This window comes from Mercenaria mercenaria, chromosome 9, assembly GCF_021730395.1.
Source record: "Mercenaria mercenaria strain notata chromosome 9, MADL_Memer_1, whole genome shotgun sequence".
Lineage (NCBI taxonomy): Eukaryota > Metazoa > Mollusca > Bivalvia > Venerida > Veneridae > Mercenaria > Mercenaria mercenaria.
This window is the reverse complement of record NC_069369.1, coordinates 13,695,612-13,718,133: the sequence shown is the minus strand read 5'-3', so window position 1 is coordinate 13,718,133 and position 22,522 is coordinate 13,695,612. Positions and strand designations below refer to the sequence as shown.

General features: G+C 34.8%; 1 protein-coding gene across 1 annotated transcript; it reads right to left on the bottom strand.

Annotated features, from left to right (window-relative positions):
• Positions 1-116: 116 nt before the first annotated feature.
• LOC123546508 (THO complex subunit 3-like) lies at positions 117-21,878 on the bottom strand. The gene is made up of 6 exons (XM_045332848.2): positions 21,675-21,878; positions 12,772-12,928; positions 9,819-10,023; positions 8,294-8,455; positions 4,058-4,158; positions 117-1,602 (listed from the first exon to the last, which is right to left on the bottom strand). Exons 1-6 carry the CDS (start codon positions 21,849-21,851, stop codon positions 1,442-1,444), a joined length of 963 nt encoding a protein of 320 aa, XP_045188783.1. The 5' UTR covers positions 21,852-21,878; the 3' UTR covers positions 117-1,441.
• Between the last annotated feature and the right edge of the window lie 644 nt (positions 21,879-22,522).

The window sequence follows — 22,522 nt, the reverse complement described above, 5'->3', positions numbered from 1 at the left end:
GCGTAACATTTTTTTTGATAACTGCTTCATCTGTTTTTAACTTAAATTAACAGTCTTAAGGAACTTCAAATATGTTCTTTGTTTCTACGTACCTTGTTTAGCTCAACAAAGTCATATAAAAATATAGCTTTATTATCATTTCATAAATGACAAAATGAAATACCATTCAACAAATACAATAAGCATTAAGTAAAAAGTTTATTTCTTAAAAATAATATGTCTATTACTTCAAAGTAATTTCTTTGCTAAACATCATTCAAGCCAAAAACATCAAAACATGCACAACCAGTCTCACAGCTTGTCCTTTTCCAAGTTTGGTTAAAATCCAATGAGCAGGATAGAAACAGTGCAACTTATTCTGGCTCTACGAAGAATCTTTCTACAAGAAATTCCACCTATTTGCAAAACAAGTGTAGCTAACCTGCTGTTCTGGGGGCTTCTAGTCACTCTGACTTAGTTGAATATATCTGATAGTTTTCCAGTTTTAATGTGGAGGAAGACTCCAGCTGTCCCTCTGTGGATTACTTTAACAAGGATAGAACCATCAGCCATCTGTCAGCCAGATGGATGACTTCTCACATGATGACACCAGCAGAGCCAACCTGCTGTATAAGTAGAATGGTGAATGTTTCGATGGAACATCTCAAAAGCAAAAATTGCCAAAATTGTTTTAACAGAAAGGTTTTGATGGTGTTTAAAACTAGGCTTACTACTCCCCTGATACAAAATTTTGATGAGAAATCTCTTGAACTTACCACATTATCAGAACTGTTAACAGACTAATATATGGAAAGCACTAATTTACAATGCTATCTTTTGTGTTGTAGTGATGAATATTTCCAACAATCAACAACATCTTAAACAAGATTATTTACAAGTTTATAAGATGTCATACCAAATAAAATCACTTTTACTGAATCATGACTTGTCTAACTTTGTGCACCAAGATCAATAACAAATAAAACCAACTTCTATTCTGTCTTTATTTTCTTGGGTTTGTTGCTGTTTTCAAAGTTGTAAACCAGGTGCAACTGTACCTAAATGTACTCCTGAATTTTTTATCAGTACAAGCTTCTCCAAAAGTAAATCACAATTTTTACACAAATACATGCACAAGTCATGTTTATAAATATTTTCTCACCTACACTTTATCATATTCATTCTATAAACTGGCTTCATCTGGATTCTTTTCTTATGATACAGCTTGTACATTAGTCAAATTTACAAGATGCCAATCAAACATGATCACATGCTCAGGAGTCTTTGTACTACCTATTTCAATCCATGTTCTTTGTTACACAAACTCTGGTTTTTCCATACTTTTGTCTAACACCTCCCAGTCGATCTAAACATTCCAACTTCAAGAGTACACTGAAAGACCTTTTCCATCTGACAGACCCTAATTTCTGTATATATAAGAAAGGTTTTCCATATTTTGTTACTAATGATCTCCAGGGAGACCAAACAATTTTACTGTCCCAGCGTCCCTGTCACGATCTCTTTCACTTTTATCATCACAAGCAAATGCTAAGAGAGGTTTCTTTGGATTCCATGACACAGTAAATGTTGGTGACTCGCAGGGTACTTCTGCAATTTTTTCACCTGAAAATAATGAATAGCATATTGTCTTAAATTAGTTTCACATGAATGTACATTACATTTAAGCTATTATATCATAAATTACTTGCCCAATGGGATCATGATATGTACAACCTTTTTAACACATTAATAATAACAATAGCTGTCTATTGACAGCACACCTGGCTATTCAAAATTGATATAAGTATGGGATCAAAATATTAAGTAATTTCTATGTCAAAAAAGGCCAAAGCTGAGCAAAAATCCTTGTCCTAGTTATGTAGTCTTGCCTACATATGGAGACTATGATGGTAAATAAGTGGTCAAAGTTTCAAAGCCATATATCAAACAGTTTAGACAAATATGGCCCGATACAAAAAAATTAACTGATTTCCAAGTCCAAAAAAAGGCCAAAATTCAGCCAAATATCTTTGATAAAGTTACATACCCTTGACTACATATGGCGGTCATGACAATGAACAAGTGTTCAAAGTTTCAAAGCCACTTATCAATTTTTTTTGACAAAATGGGGACTTGTATAAAAACTATATCAATTTCCAAATTTTATAAAACGCTGTTTATAATTAACAAGTGACAGAAGTTTCAGAGCCATATGTCAAACAGTTTACCCAAAATATGAACTGGTGCAAAAAAACTTAACTAAGATTTGTAAGTTAAATGTGGATACAATTCAAACAAAATCTTTGACAGAGTTATGTAGTCTTGCCTTAAATTGGGCATGGTGATGGTACACAGAGTTGAAAGTTGCAAAGCTATATGTCAAAAGGTTTTGTCAAAATGTGGACTTGTACAAAAACTGAACCGATTTCCAAGTCCAAAAAGGGCCATAATTCAACCAAAATAATTGACAGAGTTAGTACTCATACCTACAGAAAAACACTGTTAGAGTTATGTACTCTTGCCAACATGTAAAGACTGTTATAATAAACAGTGATAAAAGTTTCAAAGCCATATGTCAAACAGTTTACTCAAAATATGAACTGGTACAAATTTGTGAGTTAAAAGGGGATATAATTCAGACAAAATCTTTAATGGAGTGACATACTCTTGCCTAAAACTGGACATGGTGATAGTACACAAGTGTTAAAAGTTTCAAAGCTATATGTCAAAATGTGGACTTGTACAAAAAAACTGAACCAATTTCCAAGTTCAAAAAGGGACAAAATTCCACTAAAATACTTGACATAGTTACTCTTGCCAACATGTAGAGACTGTTTAGACAAAATATAAGCTACAGTTATGTAACTTGCTATGTGAATTCATATCATAATGGCAAATGTTTGAAAGCATTTGGTCCGGTAATTTTTGAGCAACCTATTTGCATGCAAAACTTAGAGATGTGGATGCCAAATGAAGGATGGCAACAATAGCTCTACTTCTTGAACATGAGCTTTTGTAAAACAGATATGCATTCTATGACGGGCTACTGGAGGTAAATGTAATTGTAATTTTCAGTCTCTAGTATATTGCAACCTTGACCTTGACCCTATCATCATGTTTTGAAGTGTGAGGGCCCTAGACCCAAACATGCTCCACAGACTGTATAAACCATTTTTGGTATCAAAGTCACTGTGATCTTTGACCCCCTGAACCCTAAATCAATAGGGGTTATGTACACTACTGATTACACACAGCCTGATGGCCACAGGCTCATACATTCTCCAGCTATCTATTGTAAATTGTTTGAGTCTCAAGGTGACTCTGACCTTACACCTCCTGACCCCTCAAAAAATGTGGGTTACTTAATGAACATAGACAATCATGCTCTGAGGTTTTATGACTAGTGTGACTAAGCATTCTCTAGCTGCTTTTAGTCACTGTGACCTTGACTCCTTTGATGTAATGACCCACAAAACAACTGGGTTTATATACAGACCAAAGACAACCTTGCTTTAAAATTGTATGGCTGCTGACCTAACCATTATCCAGCTATCAATAAGACACAACTTTTATTCTCAAGGTTACTATGACCTTGACCTTTGATCAAATGACCCCGGAAACAATTTGGATTATTTATGAAACATAGACAATCAAGCTTTTTAAGTTTCATGGCCATTTGCTGAAGCATAACCCATCTATTATTTTTAGTCTCAAGGTCACTGTGACCACGACCTATATGATCTTATGACCTCGAAAACAACAGTGGTCATCAAGAATCCTTTTAAGTTTGGCTACTTTAGGGCAAACTGTTCTCTAGTTATTGATACTGACCCTCTAAACAACACTTTTCATCTGCTTTAAAGTCCGACTGCTGTGGGCCACAGCATTCTCTAGTTACTCACTGAAAACCAAATTGTCAACTGACTGAAAAACTAACATGAGCAAAACTATGTAACAATATACTCCCTCTTACCTGAATAGGCATAAAAATGTCAAAAAGTCAGATTAAATTTTTATTATCCCTTATCAGGATATAGCAGTTATCATACTTCACAATGTGACCCTGTAAAACACACACCTGTTTCAACTTCTGATATGTCAATTACAAGATCTTCTGATGCTGCAGCTAGCATTTTCCCATCATGGCTGAAACTCATCGTCCTAACTGGCCAATCTAACCTGAAATGACATGGCTCTGTTTGTAAAATAAAAGGCACATTTTGGTCAGATTAGATCTGAAAACAAGAGGGTCATTGACCCTAAAGCGCTCACCTGTGTAAAAGGCTTCAAGTCTCTAGCTATTACGGATTCAAAGAAGGAGATATTCAAAGTTTCTTTTAATATACATTTCACACACATTGGCATGGCTATTTTTGAACCTAAGGCAATAATCTGAACAATTATGGTAATGAATCAAATCCTTATATCACATGCCAAATATCACAGGCCAAATGTTTAGGCTCTAGCTATTATCGCTTCAGAATTTTTTTTTTTTTAAAGTTTGATTGCTGAAAACCAATTATTAACCATAGTGACCTATATGTTCAATGAACCTGAACCATTTGAACAACTTTGAAAGAGGGCCACAAAGAGATTACATGTGTAAAGTACCCACTCTCTGGCGGCCATGCTTTTTGACAAATAGGAATAATTTGAACTCTCTTGGTAAAAGTTTACATAAGGACCATTTTGGTAACATTATTTCAAAATGGGACCAGTGGTTCAGGAGATGTTGTTTGAAGATTTTTCTATTTTAAGCTTTTGCGGCCCCTATGTGCAAACAAGTGGAACCATTTGAACAATTTTCAAAATTGGTAGAAGACCACCTAAGGCACATCCAAGCCAAGTATCATCCAAACCCATTTTTTGGTTTTTGAGGAGATGTCGTTTAAAGAAATTGTTGACGACGGACGGATGACCGAACGCACAATGGACACAGCATGACCACAATAGCTCAACAACTGCACAAACAAAGCTAAGTACATTCTGAATATAACCTGGCTAGGACAGAGATGTCTCTTGAATACAAAATTTTAATCACTTTATCTATAGGCAGCAGTACAGGAGCTACACAAGCTGTCAGGAGACTATTTAATGCTGGCTTGTCTGAGGGAACTAGAGCTATCACTGGAGTGATTAATGTGTTGAGATAGTACCTAAAATTTCATATTATGAAAAACAATAAAAAAATTAATGTTGATTGCTTATATATACAATATAAGACCGAATAAAATACTCAAGTCTTGATCTTATCATTTTCAAGCATGTTATTGATGATTTTCTGAAAGTTCTTATTTAATTTCCATGTACTCGCTCTTGCAGATAGTCCTAACTATCTAGCCATTGATAAATATTTAATCCCCAATTATAACTGGACTATTGCAGAAAAAACTTGTCAATGCAAAAGCATTGTCAATTACATGCATATTGTATGATATCACAAAATGTTTAAAGACTGATGAAATAAATTCAGATCCACTATTTAAGCTGAAATTTAGTCTAGTAAGATATAATGTTATTTATACCATATCACACATCATATATAAAAACAAGAAAAAACTCTTCAGTATTTACCATGAAAATGAACATTTAAATGAAATGACTTATCACTAAGTTTTTAACCATACAGTCACTGCATTTTGCCTTTTAATTTTCGTCATACAGGTGTAAATGTAAATTCAAGGTAGGATTATTATTTGGGTAATTGATTAATCTCTAGTACTATGTCTATAATGTGTCACATAATTTGGGTGATTAAGTGGAATAACTGTTTTGAATAAAATCAAGTAACCAGAGCCATCACTGAAGGTTATTAGTACAATCAGATGCTGCTTTGGTACTGAGAAGGAAAATGTTGTGATCATGACCTTTGGCTTCACAAGTGTGACCTTGAATTTGGGCCAAGGGATTTCATTTGTGCTCTCACAACATCGCCATGATGAGGTTAACAACTCATGCTAGTTTTATAGTTTTATGAAACTCCTTTTAGGTTTGCAGGATAAGGAGCAGATATGAAATAAAGCTATTTGGCCTTTAGTTTAAATAACACACACACACACACACATGCACCACACACACTAAGAGTAAGTCAAAAGATTTTGGTCTTTTGTGATTCTCCTCATGTTACAATGGTGAAAATGTATATGTAGTTATTTGAAAATCAATTAAACCAGTAAAATAAATCTATAAAAGAGTGACCTTGATCTTGGACTTGGATTATGCATTCTGCATGTTGTCTTGATTTATGTACAACCCTTAATTATCATTCTAAATACGACTGATTCTGTCTTTGCGACCAGTGTAGATCATGATCAGCCTGCATATCCATGCAGTCTGATCATGATCTGCACTGTTCGCCATTCAGTCAGTATCTTTTTGGTATGCACCCCTTTTAACAGTTAATGGTATTGTCCAAATTGAAAGACAGACAAGTTCATTATGGAGATTTAGCATGGTAAAGGTTAATGATAAAGCTTTATCAAAATCCTTCCCAGTTTAGAAGATATGCAGCTGACATGGAGCTGATATGAAGTTAAACACATTAGTGAACTTTGACCTCAAGTACTGACTGACCAACAAACACTTGACTCCAATATAATCTCCATATACTTTATACTGCTTTTTGTTTGATTTGACAAAGGTATTAATGGATCGCGATAATTTCATTTTAAGGGTACTTGGTAAAATCCAAAAACGGGTAAAGCAGGTATATTATCCGATAAATGGTGTTAATTTGTATAATGTAGTATTCTTAACTCTAATTACGATGTGGTATATCATAACAGATTTGTAGTCTAGTGGATAGTGTGTCGGTCTTCCGTTCTTTTTATGTTTGTATGGTGTATGTTCGAGCCCTTCTTTGTGAGTTTTTACTTATTCTTTTTTGCAGGTATTTTTTTATATCGTCTTTTGTATTTATTTTTCTTTCATTTTTTATTTTTTATTCATTTGTTTAAGTTTATTTTTCATGTCATGACAAATATGTATACAGAAGTTCATTAAAAAGCACTGTCGGTATCTGAGTAGTCATCCTGCTCGCTATCAGTGTCTGTAGCAACTGACCTCAATAATGAAATGCTCACACGAGTAGTTATAAATATGTTACTGATATGTCTTAAACATAACATTTTATTAACGTTCATAATGATAATGTCTTTAACGATCGCAACTTTGGTTTTATTTTCCCTGCAAGATGGTTTTTTTTATTTATTTTGCAATGTTAATAGATTCAATGTCTATTCTAATATGAGATCCTCTGCAAAATGCCAGTAAATACTCAGTATATGTTACCTGTATTCCTTTTCAAGGTAGAAACATGATAGATAAAAAAATGTACCTAGTCATGTATTCGAACCAGCACCGTAAGCTTACAAATCATACGTGTTAACCACTAGACCACGCCTCTTCTTACATTGGTTTTGCCAAATAAGATATTTGTCATATGATATGTCTACCTGATTCCCGATTTCATTGTTATGGGTTAATCCGGTATTAGTAAATAAAGGCCACAGTTATCGCGTTTTGTTAATACAGAAGAGAAATGAGACTAGTATAATGATAAACAATGAAAGAGAAATGAGACTAGTACAAGACAAACACCAGTATGAAAGAGAAATGAGACAAGTATAAGATAAACAATGACATTTAAGAGAAATCATACTAGTACAATACAAACACCAGTATGAAAGAGAAATGAGACAAGTATAAGATAAACACCAGTAAGAATGAGAAATGACACTAGTACATGAAAAACACCTGTATGAAAGAGAAATCAGACTAGTACATGAAAAACACCTGTATGAAAGAGAAATGAGACTAGTACAAAACAAAAATGGGTATGAAGAGGAATCTGAGTGCTGAATAATAGGATGTCATTACTGTTTACTGAATCAAATTTGCCCAATTCAGCGAACATTAGGAGCTTGGGAATAAATATTAATCTACAGTAAATCGTTTTACAGGGAAAATAGTCAGTTTAGACATATTTGAGTTTTTTCTGAATTACTTTCAGTGCTACTTTTTTTTGGTCTAAAGGGATACATATCAACTTGCTCTAAAGAACAACACATTCATCAAATCCCTAACAAGAGCTCTTCAAATCATGGCAATATTATTATTATGCCTGCAGTTCTAGATCAGAGGAGGAGGAAGTAAAATTTTAAGATTTTTTTCTTGGGCCTGTAGGGGGGAGTGGGGATGTAGTGTGGCAGGCATTATGCTAAGGTAAACTGTGAGCAAGCACCTTGAATGTACAGCTACAGGAAACTGTGAGCAAGCAAACAATTATAAAATTCATGTATGCATATATATATACCTTGATATCGTTCGAACACACACCAACTCTGAGAGATTCCACAAACTGACAAGAGCATCTGCACTCCCAGTGGCAAAGTACTGTCCCTTTGGATCAAACTCTATACATATACAGTTTGCAGGGTGGGCATTTAACACATGCTGAGTTTTCAAATCTGGGTAACTGAAATACACTGTTAAAATGATAAAATACATTGTGTAGTCATTAAACAGACAGCAGGTAGTAAGAACATATTTTACAGAGAGAATCTTTACATGCAGAATACTCAGCTGAGCTCAAAGACATTATCATTTAATGTTTTTAAGAAAAGTCCAGGACTCCCAAGTACCATTTGCATGTAACTTATACCAAACACCTTAGAGTGAAAATATAATCATGTTATAAAAGACATGATAAGAACTTTCAACAGCATAAACATGATAATCTTCTCTGAAGAAAATGATGAAGAATACATCAGTATAAAACAGTTATATGCTACAGAATGTTAACATAAATCTAAACAAGGCAGTCTGAAAGACAGCTAAATCCCCCGCCACTGTTATGGATAGTGAAAGGGTAAACCTTTGACCTTTAGCTGTGACCTTGACCTTGAACTGATATGGCTGACTCATGAATTCTGCACAACGTCTTGATGAGGTGATCATTTGACCCAAGTTTCATGAAAATCCTTCAAGGGGTTTAGGAGATACAGAGCTAAAACCTTTGACCTTGAGTTGTGGCCTTGACCTTGAGTTGACATGGCTGACTCATGAGCTCTTGATGAGGTGATCATTTGACCCAAGTTTGATGAAAATCCTTCAAGGGGTTTAGGAGATACAGAGTGGACACAAAATGGAAGGCTCAAACCTTTGACCCTAAGCTGTGACCTTGACCTTGAGCCAGCATGGCTGACTCGTAAGTTCTGCACATCGTTTTGATAAGGTGATCATTTGACCCAAGTTTTATAAAATTCCTTGAAGGGGTTTAGGAGATATAGAGCGGACACGAAATGGAAGGCTAAAACCTTTGACCTTGAGTTGTGACCTTGACCTTGAGCCAGTATGACTGGCTCATGAGTTCTGCATATCGCCTTGATGAGGTGATCATTTGACCCAAGTTTGATGAAAATCCTTCAAGGGGTTTAGGAAATATAGAGCGGACACAAAATGGAAGGTTCAAACCTTTGACCTTCAGTTGTGACCTTGACCTTGAGCCGGCATGGCTGACTCATGAGTTCTGCACATCATCATGATGAGGTGATCATCTGACCCAAGTTTTATAAAATTCCTTCAAGGGGTTTAGGAGATATGGAGCGGACATGAAAGTGTTACGGACAGACGGACGGAGACCATTCCTATAACCCCCCTCCACTTGTGGCGGGGGATTAAAAATATTGAGCATATCAAAAACCTAACAAATGTTAGAACCATATTCCCTCTGTTACACAATTTCTCGTGTCTGAATAACTGAAAAACTGTCAAACATTTTACTGCTGTTAGACAAATTTCAAAATGGTTGTACAAAACTAAGAAAGTAAAATCTATGCCTTAAAATGTGTATAGATCCCTGGCCACTGGTAAGAAAGAACAGATCGCCATCTTTGTTCCATGAAATCTCATTCACTTCGAAGTTGTACTGCTGATCTAACCTCGACCTGTGAGTTTTGGCATCAATAAATGTGATAAGATCATCTTTGTTTCCCACTGCAATAGTGCTGCCATCTGGTGACCAACATATGTTTATATTTTCCCCTAAAACAGATTAATACATACATAAAAACTTCCATGAAAATGCTCCAATGGGGAATATATCCAAATTCTGTCTGAATATATAAAACTTTTCTAAGTTTCTTATTTAAATGACTGGATGTACAAAGTGTATAAAAGCTTCCCAGTTAAAGAAGTAATAAAATTTAACAAATGAAACTAAGTTTTTTTTCTCTCTATTTATTAGTAATAAACTGTCACAAAAGATACCAACAATCCCTACGTGGAAAAAAATACAAATTTAAATACACATTACACGTTATTGCTGAATATTAAGGTATTCTTATTAAGAAAATGTTTGAAAATAATTTATTTTAATTTACTGGGACATGTAGTTTATATGAACAAATATACTATATACAATGTAGTTATCACCTCTATTCAAACAGGAATTTGTTAGTTTGTTCAAAACTAAAATAATAATAGTACTGCTGTGCAGACAAAAATAAACCCCCAAAAATTTGCCTATCAAGTTCGTACATCATTATCATAGGTCAAAGCATTGTCATAGTACTGTGCAAAAAGTAAGCTGTAAACAGCAGAATGGGCTACCAGCATTATTACATTACACTTCACATGACAGTGACCATGAAATAAAAAGGGGTCCATGATAAATGGTCTTTTCTACTAAAGACCATTGTAATCTTTATCTTTGACCCACATACCTCAAGGTCATTAGGGGCCATTAACTGCCTATGAGCAATATGCCTGCCAAGAATGGGAGTCATAGATCAAGTTGTCTTCATGCTGTTAAGCGGAAACAGTTTTGGTACTAACTGTTAGTGTGAACTTGACCTTTGAGCCACTGACCTCAAAATAAATGGGGGTCATCTAATGCCCATTGGCAATTTGTCTGCAAAATTTGAGGACTGAAGGTCCATTGGTTCTAAAAATATTGAGAGAAAATGGGATATTGTAAAACACACAATTTGACCCTGACCTTTAACCCTATTTCCTCAAATCAATAAGGTAGAGATAGACCCTAACATTTTCATTGATAGAAATACGTTAAATAAAGTATAGAAATTGATTTCCAAGTCCTTGAAATTAACAAAAATGATTTCACAAATGTCCAGTGTATGATAATTTTGCTAATATCAATAACAGAAATTTTAAGATTTAATTCAAAGTTGTGATCCGCAAAGAATGTCAACTCTTGCCTTGGGCTAGTACTTTAAAGCAGATATATCTATTAGTTTACTTCCCTTGCAATTACACAATAGAGTAGAAAACAAAAACGGTTTAAGACACAATATTATACATTTTTGCACAACAAAATCGTTTAGGATTTATTAATATGTGTTTGATTTACCCCTGAACCACTGGTTCCTATGATTTTGTCAACTTACTTATGGTAAAAATTAACTTTTAACAAGCCGATAATAAAATGAAATACCAGTAAGTATTTTATAGTGCAGATAATACAGTTTTGCTTGTATCGAAGTGTCACAAAGCACTTTTGTATACAGAACACCTGGTAGGATTAGTAAAGGTGCAATTATATTGATCTCTTTTTCCTATGCCTAAATAAGGGTCACCTACTGGACATGCACAAAATGCCTGCCAAGTACTGTAAGTCAATGAGTTTTAAGATACTGAGCAGAAACAGTTTGTGCGAACAGTCATTGTCACCTTGACCTTTTACTCACTGACCTAAAATCAATAGAGTTAATGCATAGCTGCCCATGGGCAACATGCCTGGCAAGTTTAAGGACTGTAGGCCAATGTGCTGTCAAGACGCTGATCTTTTACGGGGACAGGAGGTATGAGTCATACCGACACTTTTCCAAGCTTTTGATGCTGGAGGATGACTCTAGGTGCATCAAATGGGACCACTAATCTTCTGTATGCCAGCTGGATTTCTCCCTCAAATGAAAAATTCTACATTCAAAGTGGGATTTTAAACCCACATCTGTGAAGATTAGTGACAAGTCAGTGACTTTCAGTGACTTTAACAATTCAGTCACTGAGGCACCTTCAGAAATATTATGTGGGAAAAAAAATGATTGTACTAACTGTGACCTTGGCCTTTGACCAGTGACCTCAAAATCGATAGGGGTCATGCAATGCTCGTGGGCAATGAGTTTACCAAATATGAAAATCTTAAGTCAATGGATTCTCAAGATATTGAGCCAAAACATTTATTGAACTAATAGTCACTGGGACCTTAACTTATGACCCAATGAACACAGAACTAATACAGATTGTGCACTGCCCATAGACAATGTGCCTGCCAGGTTTGGAGTTAGGGGATATTCTGGAATGGGTTCTCAACATATTGAGTGAAAAGAGTTTCTGTTCCAACAGTTACTGTGACCTTGACCTTTGGCCCACTGTCAGACCTCAAAATCAATTGGGGTCACACAAAGCCCTTAAGCAAGTGTGTGCCATGCTTGAGGATCATAGGTCAAAAGACTGTCAAAATACTAGGTGGAAACTGTTTTTGTACTTACAGCCATGACCTTGTCTTATGAAATCAGAGAGGGCTATCTTCTACACATGTTCAATGTGCCTACTAAGTCTGAAGATAATAGATCAAAGCATTCTCCAGAGAGTAAGCAGAATGAAATTGCTAACAGGTGGACAACCTATGCTATGAAACATAGAACATCCCTTAGGCTTAGAGCTTATAAAAATAAGGATTTCAATCAGTATCACTTCAAGGTAAAATCATGCCTTCTGGCAAAAAAAATAGAAAATCTTGACCAGGAGATTGCCAACTTTCATATTAACCTTTTGTGTTTACTGTTGCTATAGATTTATTAGTTCTGGCATCCCACATTCTGATAGTTTTATCTCCACTTGCAGTGACTAGCTGATCTGGGTGTTTTGGATGCCAACATAACTGGTCTACACTGTCACCATGGCCTCTAAATGTCACATCTTTTGACTGAAATGATAACATTATTAGATTATAAACCTTTGCTAAATTTCTAAAATGGACTGGTCTTTCACTGAATTTGGGCAGTACCATTTGCTATTTGAAGAGGTGTTCAATGAAAATGTACTAACTGAATAGCGAACAGTGCTGACCATGATCAGCCTGCATGATTTTTGATAACTGCAGTTGCCTTTTCATCATCGGACCTCTAGACTACCCGTACAGGGCAGGCTAGAGGTCCGGTAATACATAATTAAAATTTAATTAGCTCTCACTCGGGTTCTATGCATATTGAAAACGATTTCCAGTAGTCGCCATAATTTATTTTCTCAAGCAGTAAAACGAATTCAACAAGTCCTGAGCAAAATCCATTTCATTCATCAGTCTCGAAAAAAAACAAGAAAAACATAAAAGTGTACTAATTACTATTAATTATCTGTTGAAATTGCGATCGTATTTTTCAAACGATTAAAGATTATAAAGACTTCTCTTTCCTGTGACTAAACCATGTATTTAAAACACCAAGAAAAATATGAGAACAAACTTGAAATTTATAGGTAAAATATAGTCTGTTCAGTATTCATATTATTGATTACAGGACCTCTAGCCTACCCTGTACGGGTTGTCTAGAGGTCCGGTAACCGGTAACTGCCATTTTTAGTTGTATCAGTAACAAAAAATAATCAACATGACTTTCCAGTGATGATTGTCGCAGCATTCCTACTGACATTTTGAAAAGTGGGTACATGTACCCACATACTTCAGTAAATGTGGGTACATGATAAAAAAGTTGGGTACAAACCATACAAATTGAAAAAATGTTCCAACTGAAACAAAATTATAAAGAAGTATTATGGGTGTGACATTGAAGTGACACTTTTATTCAGCCTGTGTTAATGACAGTGGTTTGTTTTACACATGCACCACACGGATACAGCTAGAAGTCACTTCTCCTTATAGAAAAGTGGAGCGACTTCTAGGTGAAAAATAGAGTGTTTCCTTCCAATTAAATTTATCATTTCTGACTCTATATACACCCCCCACACCCAGCAAGCTTGTAAAGCAATTTGAAAAGATGGCTATAATTTTCTTGTTTATGGATAAAAACTCTTGATGTGACATCATTTTCCATGCAATGAGTTTTACTTCATTCCATAATTCTGAAAAAAAGCTGTTTTCAAAAATTCAAGCAGACACTGGTAAGTATCACCCGCTGAGTTTTTATAACATTTTTTGCTGCTATATCTTGCTGCAACATATAGCAACAAAAAAAAGTTATAAAAACTCGGCGGGTAATACTTATTTAGTACTCAATAAAAATGAAAAGTAATTTGTAGAAAATTGCCCGATGAAAGTCAGTCTGCAACCGGTCATTTTGTAAATATTTATAAACAAGCAGCTTACGAGTCTTTCTTTTACAAATTGAGACCAAATAATTGTGTAGTAAATGCCAGCTGACTGCTTAATTATTCAACAACTTGTTGAAAAAACATTCAAAAAAGTTGTTTTTGCACTCGCACATGTTGACAATTATCGGAAAGTATCAAAGATGTAACCGCGTCGTTGATTGGCTGAATACTGTTGCGTCTAGTTTAACGAATAATTTGATTCGCTGTCACAGTTCTCGCGAAAATCTCACAAGTACCTCAATAGAAATAGGCGGAGCTTAAATTATGCCATTGGCATGTAAATTCAACTCGTCTTGACACGTAGCAAATTGTCAACACAGTGTAAATTGCGGTAATTTGCGTGTGCGGATCAAAAATAAAGTCTGGTTGCTTGAATTTTGGTTCTTTATGGATGAACAATGTATTTTCTGTCAAATTTTTTACGCGTGCATTGTACCCGAGGAATTTTAAAACTTGCGTGCATTTACATGCCAATTAATAAAGAAACGGGGTCAAGTTTAAGTGATTGTGACGGCCAAATACTTATAGACATTTTAAATGAGAATAGTGCGGAGCAAGTTATTATGTTTCCAACCAGGGAAAATAATACTTTAGATTTGTTTATTACTACAACTCCTGACCAGATAAAGAACATTAATTCACCTGATAAATTTAGTGATCATGATGTTATTATGGGAACATTTCGAGGGGTGAATGCGACAAAGTGCTAAGTGCATTTCATGAAATTTTACAGGAGAAGGAAAAAACATTCCTGTTGCTTTTTTATTCTGACAGCTGTTGTAATATTTTTATATCTGATTAAAATCAACTTTATTTTTTTAAATCTAATGGAATTTTTAAAAAAATATCTGACAGAAAAGAAATTTTAATCAAAATGTCACTTAGAACTTTTTCGCACTCCAAATAGATACAAATTTGCAAAAAAGGTAAGCGCGACAAAATTCTAAGTGATTTTATATTTTATTATTAAAGGGACATAAAATTCATCTTTTTGTACCCAGTTTTTTGTAGTGTTTGAAATCATTGAATAAAATGAACCTTACTAAAACCATGTCACTTAAAACTTTTTCGCAGTCATTTTTGTTTACTATTCTAAAACTTTGTGACTTTGAAAAGAGTCTAAGTGACATTATAAGTAAGCCCTTACAATGTATACAATGTAGGTCATCCAAAGTTTTTGCTTTTGAGCTTATTTTTCTTTAGAAGGAAATATTTTTCATGTATCTGGTAAAACAACATCGTGTTTGATAGCTGGACACAAGAAGTGGGCCCTTTAATTTCTTTCACAGTAATCAAAAGTTACAGTGTTCACTGTACAGAGCATAGCGTAACGAATGAAACTGCTTTATCTGCGGATTATCTTTTCAATAATACGTGAAAATATTTATCACACTAAGAAACAACACATAATTGTTTTCCATTTTATTTATTTAAAGCTTTTAAACTTCAGTAATTTCTCAGACTCACAATTACACTGAACAAAAATGGCTAGCCAATCACAATGTATCTTTATAAATTATATTCTTTGGCTTAGTTAGTGTATCAGTTTTAAGAGAATTATAAAAACTGTATTTCAGACATGATATTTTCCTCAGAGTTAAAAATTCATGCATTCTAATATGACTAGCAATGCATTATTCATCACAACGTTATTATGTTAACATCATGTCAACATGATATTTAGCACCATGTAGTGCTTTCAAATTTGATTCAGTATTTTACCTTAGATAGCATTTTTAAAACGAAATGTAACACTGCACAACTGTCTAGATTAATTTACGCACATACTAATCTGGTATATTTGCTTTACAGAATAATTTGCCATAATTTTCGCCCAAAATTGAACTCTTCCGCAAGACGTACTACCATTTCCAGTTTGGTGTGTATAAACAAAGGAGCGTGATGACACGCCATGCATACACGAGGATTTAAATTTTACAACAAAGACATATTAGAAAGGAAATTTTCTATATAGCAAAATTATTTATACAATCTGGCAGTAATAATCGTTCGAAATAATTTCACTCGAGCTGCGCCTCGTGAAATTATTACACCTGATGTATAACCACTTATCATGCATAAATAATGTTAAACAACTGCTTTGGTGTAAATTATTTCTTAATTACTGTATCACTAGAATTAAATATTTCTAGACAGCTGGTATTGATCAGTATAATGCTTTGATTCAGTAAAAACAGTTCTCTTTCAATAGCAAAATGTTTTTTCCTATAAAAAAAACTGTTTACAATAAATAAAGTTGAAATCATCATGCATTTTCCTATTCTGTACTTAGATTAATGTTGAGTACAGAAAACAGTGTTTCAATTTATTTTTTGCCCAATGAAGCTTCAATACTTTAATTATTGAGAAATATACATATAAGTTGGAAAGCTTGTTTCAAGATCTAGCCTCTCAAAACAGTATAAATAAATAACTTAACCTGACTAAATAATCTATTATAAGAGTTTAAGTCTCAGTTACACTACACCGTATATGCGTTAACGGACGTTTAACGTATAACAAAAGTTTCAATCCATTTGTGTCCATTCGCATGCGTTTCTTTTCCGTTTCTCATGCGGCACCTGCACTCCTTCGTTCTATCCAGTGGAAGGTTTTGAGCATGTTCAAAATTTAGAACGTACACCACCGGACAAAGTTGTCCGTTAGATGTATGGTAGCAATGCGCTGATATGCGTTTTGTTCATTACTCGTGCGTTCCCTATTCTGAACTTAACTGGTTCCCATCCGTTCTTGTCAGGTTTGCATTCGTTCTTGTCCGGTGGACCTGATTCATGGCTGGACCACTACCGGATTATGCAACAGGTGTAACGTATGTTCAACGGTCGATAACTGACAAGAACGTTTTGTCAGTTTCTCATGCGTTGCGCTTTTGTTTTACACGGTACAAGTCTGTTACTAGTACGGTGATATCCGTTAATTGAACGTTATTCGTCCTGTATATATGCATAAATCTTGCGGTCATTGTGTTTTATGCGCCCAGTACACCGATCGCGAGAGCATCGAGCAGCAGTGGGGAATGCCTTTTGTCACCGGATAACTTTCTGTCACAGTTTTTATATACATTTGGCGTCCATTAACGCTATACGGTGTAGTGTGACTTACACATAAGGAGTTAATGTCAATCTACGCCACATTGCCATTTTTTGCAGTGCAGGTCATGCATACTAATAACATACACTACAAATCAGACTGTCATTGAATAACATAGATTCCACTTTAATATTAGGTTTAGATGTTTCTTCAAGATATTTAATGATTTTGAGGTTTTTATTTGGTTACAAATATGAAACAGTTTCCAGAGATATAGCTTTATTTTCAGTGTGGAATTGTCAATCATATTCTCTGTGGGATGCTGGCATTAATCAACAGTCACTTTAGGTGACACTGAACCTTTTCAAGATCATTAAACTTTGATTCCAAAGATTTCATTACATGTTCTATGAAATTCTCCAGATATCACTATAATTATACAAGGCAGTTAACCAACAATAAGATAAGATACATGTCACAAGAACTGTACAACTGTACAAACAGTCATAACTTGCCAACTGGTCACACATTAAACCGGAATCCACCTAAAAACCGGAATACACTTTCCATAACTGGAATACACCTGTATCTTTTTAATTTGAGGTATTTTTGAAGTTTTTTTGATATAATTCAATCATATATATCATAAATAATTAACATATGAAAGTAAAATAAAATACGTTCACTCAAAACGATAACTGTGCGGGAAATTATCATAACCGAAATACACCCGTATTTTATGAATAAATGGTACTTTTGTAGGGTTTATTGCAGAACTCATTTGTATATAATATAAATAATATATTTACAAAAGGAAAATAAAATATGATGATTTGTCAGTTTCCGCATTAGTTGTGTGCTAAATTACACGATTTTTCTTAGTATTCATATATTAGAATGTAGTTAAGTACTTTTTGTTTTGTGTGGTAGCAGCACATAAAACACATGACATGCTGCTGAAATAAGAATAAGGTCATTGTATTTGACAGGCATCTTGGGATCAGATTCTCCCTAAGCTGTTGCAACCAAGTATACTGCTTGGATCAGGGGGTGTTTCATTTGTACACCTGACCCAAGAGGCAAGATTTACAACACGTTAGTCAGAACTAGTGCAGTTGTACATATAGAAATACTTTTTGAGTTTAAATAATTATATTTCACTAATATATACTTTTCCCTGTCCTCATTTAGATAAAAAATCTTGGAACAAATGTTTGAAATTAAAAAAAAATCAGACAATTTCATCTGAAGAACTTTAAATGCATTCTGTCACTTAGCACTTTTTTCACAGTAAACATACTTGGTTTACAGCCACATGTTTACTGTGAAAAGTACCAAGTGAAAAAAAAGAAGAATAAAAATCAACTGTTTGTCAAAAAAAATAATAATCCTTTATACCAGATACTGATAATGATATCATACTTAAAAAGAAACCAACTAAATGGCACAATTATTGAAAAATATTTGTCACTTGGTACATATACTGAGTGCAAACTTGATATAATTCGGTGCGAAAAAGCGCCAAGTGACGTAAGGCACTTAGCACTGTGTCGCATTCAAATGGTATATCATTTTCACTTAGCACTTTTTGACCATTTTGTTATAAATTCATTTAATGACTTGCTATAATCTTGATATTTTTACAGGACATGGGCAAGGTCATAAACACTTGATATATGAAAAAAAGTGATTTTTTCAAAAAATGTCACTTAGCACTGTGTCGCATTCACCCCTCGATTTACAAATTTTAAACCCTATAAAAAACAGCAAAAGAGAACATTTTTAGTTTACTCCAAAGGGGATTACAGTACAATGAGAGATGAAATGACTAATTTTAATAATGATAAATATTTTAATGGATATCAGAACGATCGTTGTGTAGAAAAGAACTGGAACCTATTCAAAACTGCAGTATTAGAATCTATAAAGAAAAACATTCCTAGCAAAAGAAGTAAGGGAGCGAAGTCAGTACCATGGATATCTAACAAGATTAAATCACTTATTAAAAAACATAATCGTGTTCATTCAAGTTTTAAAAAAACAGGCAACACCAGACTGAAAAATAAATGGCAAAAAATTAGACTATCAGTAAAAAAAGAAGTAAAAACCGCGCATGATTCATACGTAAATAATCTTATTGGGGACATCAAGAGCGACTCAAAACCTTTTTGGAAGTATATTAATAGTAAAAAATCAGAAAAATCTGGAATTCCTCCCTTAAAACAGAAGATGGCAGGACAGTTGAATCTGATAGCGATAAAGCAAATGCATTGAATAAACAATTCACAAGTGTTTTTACAAAAACTGAATATTCATCAGTACCTGTATCTTTTAAGGATGGTAATTTCAAAATGGAAAACATAATAGTGACATCGAAAGGGGTAGAAAAACTTTTAATAGGACTAAATGTAAATAAGGCGATGGGACCTGATTCTTTACATCCAAGAGTGTTAAAAGAGATCGGCCCAAGCATTGCAGATATTCTGGCACATCTATTTCAACAATCAATTAATGAAGGCAAAATACCGGATGACTGGAAAATGGCAAATATATGCCCATTATATAAAAAGAAGGATAAATCTTTACCCAGTAACTATCGCCCTGTATCATTGACTTGTATCTGTTGTAAAGTGCTGGAGCACATTATTTGTTCAAATTTGATGAAACATTTTGAAGCCCATAATATACTTAATAGTAGGCAACATGCATTTAGGAAACATCACAGTTGCGAAACACAACTAGCAACAGTGATTAACGACTGGGCATATTCAGTAGACAGAAACAAACAAGTGGATATTTTTATTCTGGATTTTGAAAAAGCGTTCGATACCGTGCCTCACGAACTTCTAAAATCTAAAATGCATAAATACGGTGTAAGACCCAATATTTTAAATTGGATTGACTCATTTTTGGTAAATCGCAGTCAGTGTGTAATTGTTAACGGTGAATCATCCAACGTATCATCAGTTCTATCTGGAGTACCACAGGGAACAGTGTTAGGACCCATCTTATTCTTAATACATATTAATGTCATTTCTGATAATATTGCATCAAATATCAGGTTATTCGCAGATGATTGTGTGTGTTATCGGGAAATACTAACTGACAATGACTGCTTTGAATTACAAAAAGACATTGATAAATTAGGAGAGTGGGCAACAACATGGGGGATGAGATTTCAACCAGTGAAATGTAATATGATGACCTTCTCTAGAAAAAAATCAATCATAAAATATCAATACACCCTTAAAAATACTCCCCTGGAATTTCTGAAGTCAATCAAATATTTGGGGGTTAATATAACATGTGATCTTACTTGGAATAAACATATTGAAGAAACGTGTAATAAAGCATACAGAACATTGTGATTATTAAGACGGAACCTACAGGCTTGTCCTCAGGATGTCAGACTTCAAGCGTATAAAGGTTTAATAAGACCAGTTTTAGAATATTCAAGTACAATTTGGGACCCACATCAAAAATATTTACAAGAAAAAATCGAAGCGGTACAAAAACGATCAGCTAGATTCATCACATCAAACTACAACTTCGACCCAGGAAGCATGACAGGAATTTTAAATGACTTAAAGCTAAAACCTCTAAAGGAAAGAAGAAAACAGAGTCGTCTTATCTTATTCTGTAAAGGTTTAAATAACACCGCGTCAGTACCAGTGGACCATCTAGTTAAACCTATACGTGTCACTAAAAACAAACACGAGGAACATTTTAACCTTATATATGCCAGGACAGACGTTTATAAGTATAGTTTCATACACTACGCGACTGGAATTCTCTACCACGCGAACTCATTCAGAGCTACAGAACCTCAGAAAAACCAGTGGATTTATTTATTAGTTGTATCAAAAAGTTGGACTAATTATAAGTTCCCAACACTTGGCGCGGTGAGAAAATGTCGATGAGATGTATCACCGTAAAATATCAAGATCAAGTGACTTTTTATGCGTGAATTACGCGGATTTTTGCGTGAATGGGAATGCTGTTGTCGTAACAAAAAAATCGGCAAAACCATCATGTGAATAACGAAAGTAATCGGCACGACGGTCGTGCGGATAAGGAAAATTATCGGCACGACCGTCATGCAGATACTAGAGATAGCCTCAGCCTTCTTCCCTTTCAATTTGGCAAGAGCTAGCACTGTAGTTTGATGTTAAGACCTGACATAACATGGAAAAAAGTAAAATATCAATTAAAACGAACATATAAAGTGATATGGGTTATGTCAGCTCTTATATTTAGGAGTATAGGACTACTGTTCTTACTCTGGAGATTCTTACCAATCTATCGCGATCCAAATGGAAAACGTTTACTGTTTTATCATAAGAGCCAGATGCAAGCTTTCTACCATCGGAGTTCCAGTCAACTGAATGAACTTTCGAGGAATGCGCGGCGAATTCCCGAGTTTTACCATTGTTTTTGAAATAACTTTGCATATTTTCCAAGTAAGACGCCATTTTCCGTGCCGGCGGTGACCGTTTTAATAGTGCATTGTCAGTTTAACTTTTATTGGTTCCCGTGCCGTACCGTAATTTCCGAATTATAGTCATTTCCCAAACGTAAATAAATCATTTATCCTGTAATCAATATAAATCGAGGGAAGAAAGGAGAACAAATACATAAATTCATATTTAGGATTTGTTATCTGCATTGTCATGCATATACATTTTTAACACATTTTCTAGCTTAAACACCACACAGGCCCGGATGCAGAAATATTTGACTAGTGGGGCACCAGTGTAGAACGAAGACGCATATAGCACCGAGAGCGTGGGAGGGGGGGGGTGGGGAAGGGGGGCAGGGACTTCTGCCAATGTTAGGAAGGTCAGGGAGGTCTCGCCCACGAAAGTTTTGAAATATAGGTATGAAATGATGGCGTCAAGGCAATTTACTGGGTACTCCTCTCATTTTTTTTTGGGAGGGGGGTGGTGGGCAGGGGTTCAGGAGAGCTCTCCCCTGGACATTTTTGAATTTCAGGTATGAAATGATGATCTCTGGTGCATTTTTAAGTCTTAAATTGTAGGTGAGTGGTTAGTCCCCGCTTGATGGGAGCGGGGTCTGTGAACACTCCCCCTGGAAAATTTTTAAATATAGGTATGAAATGGTAGCCTCTGGTGCGGTTCTGGAT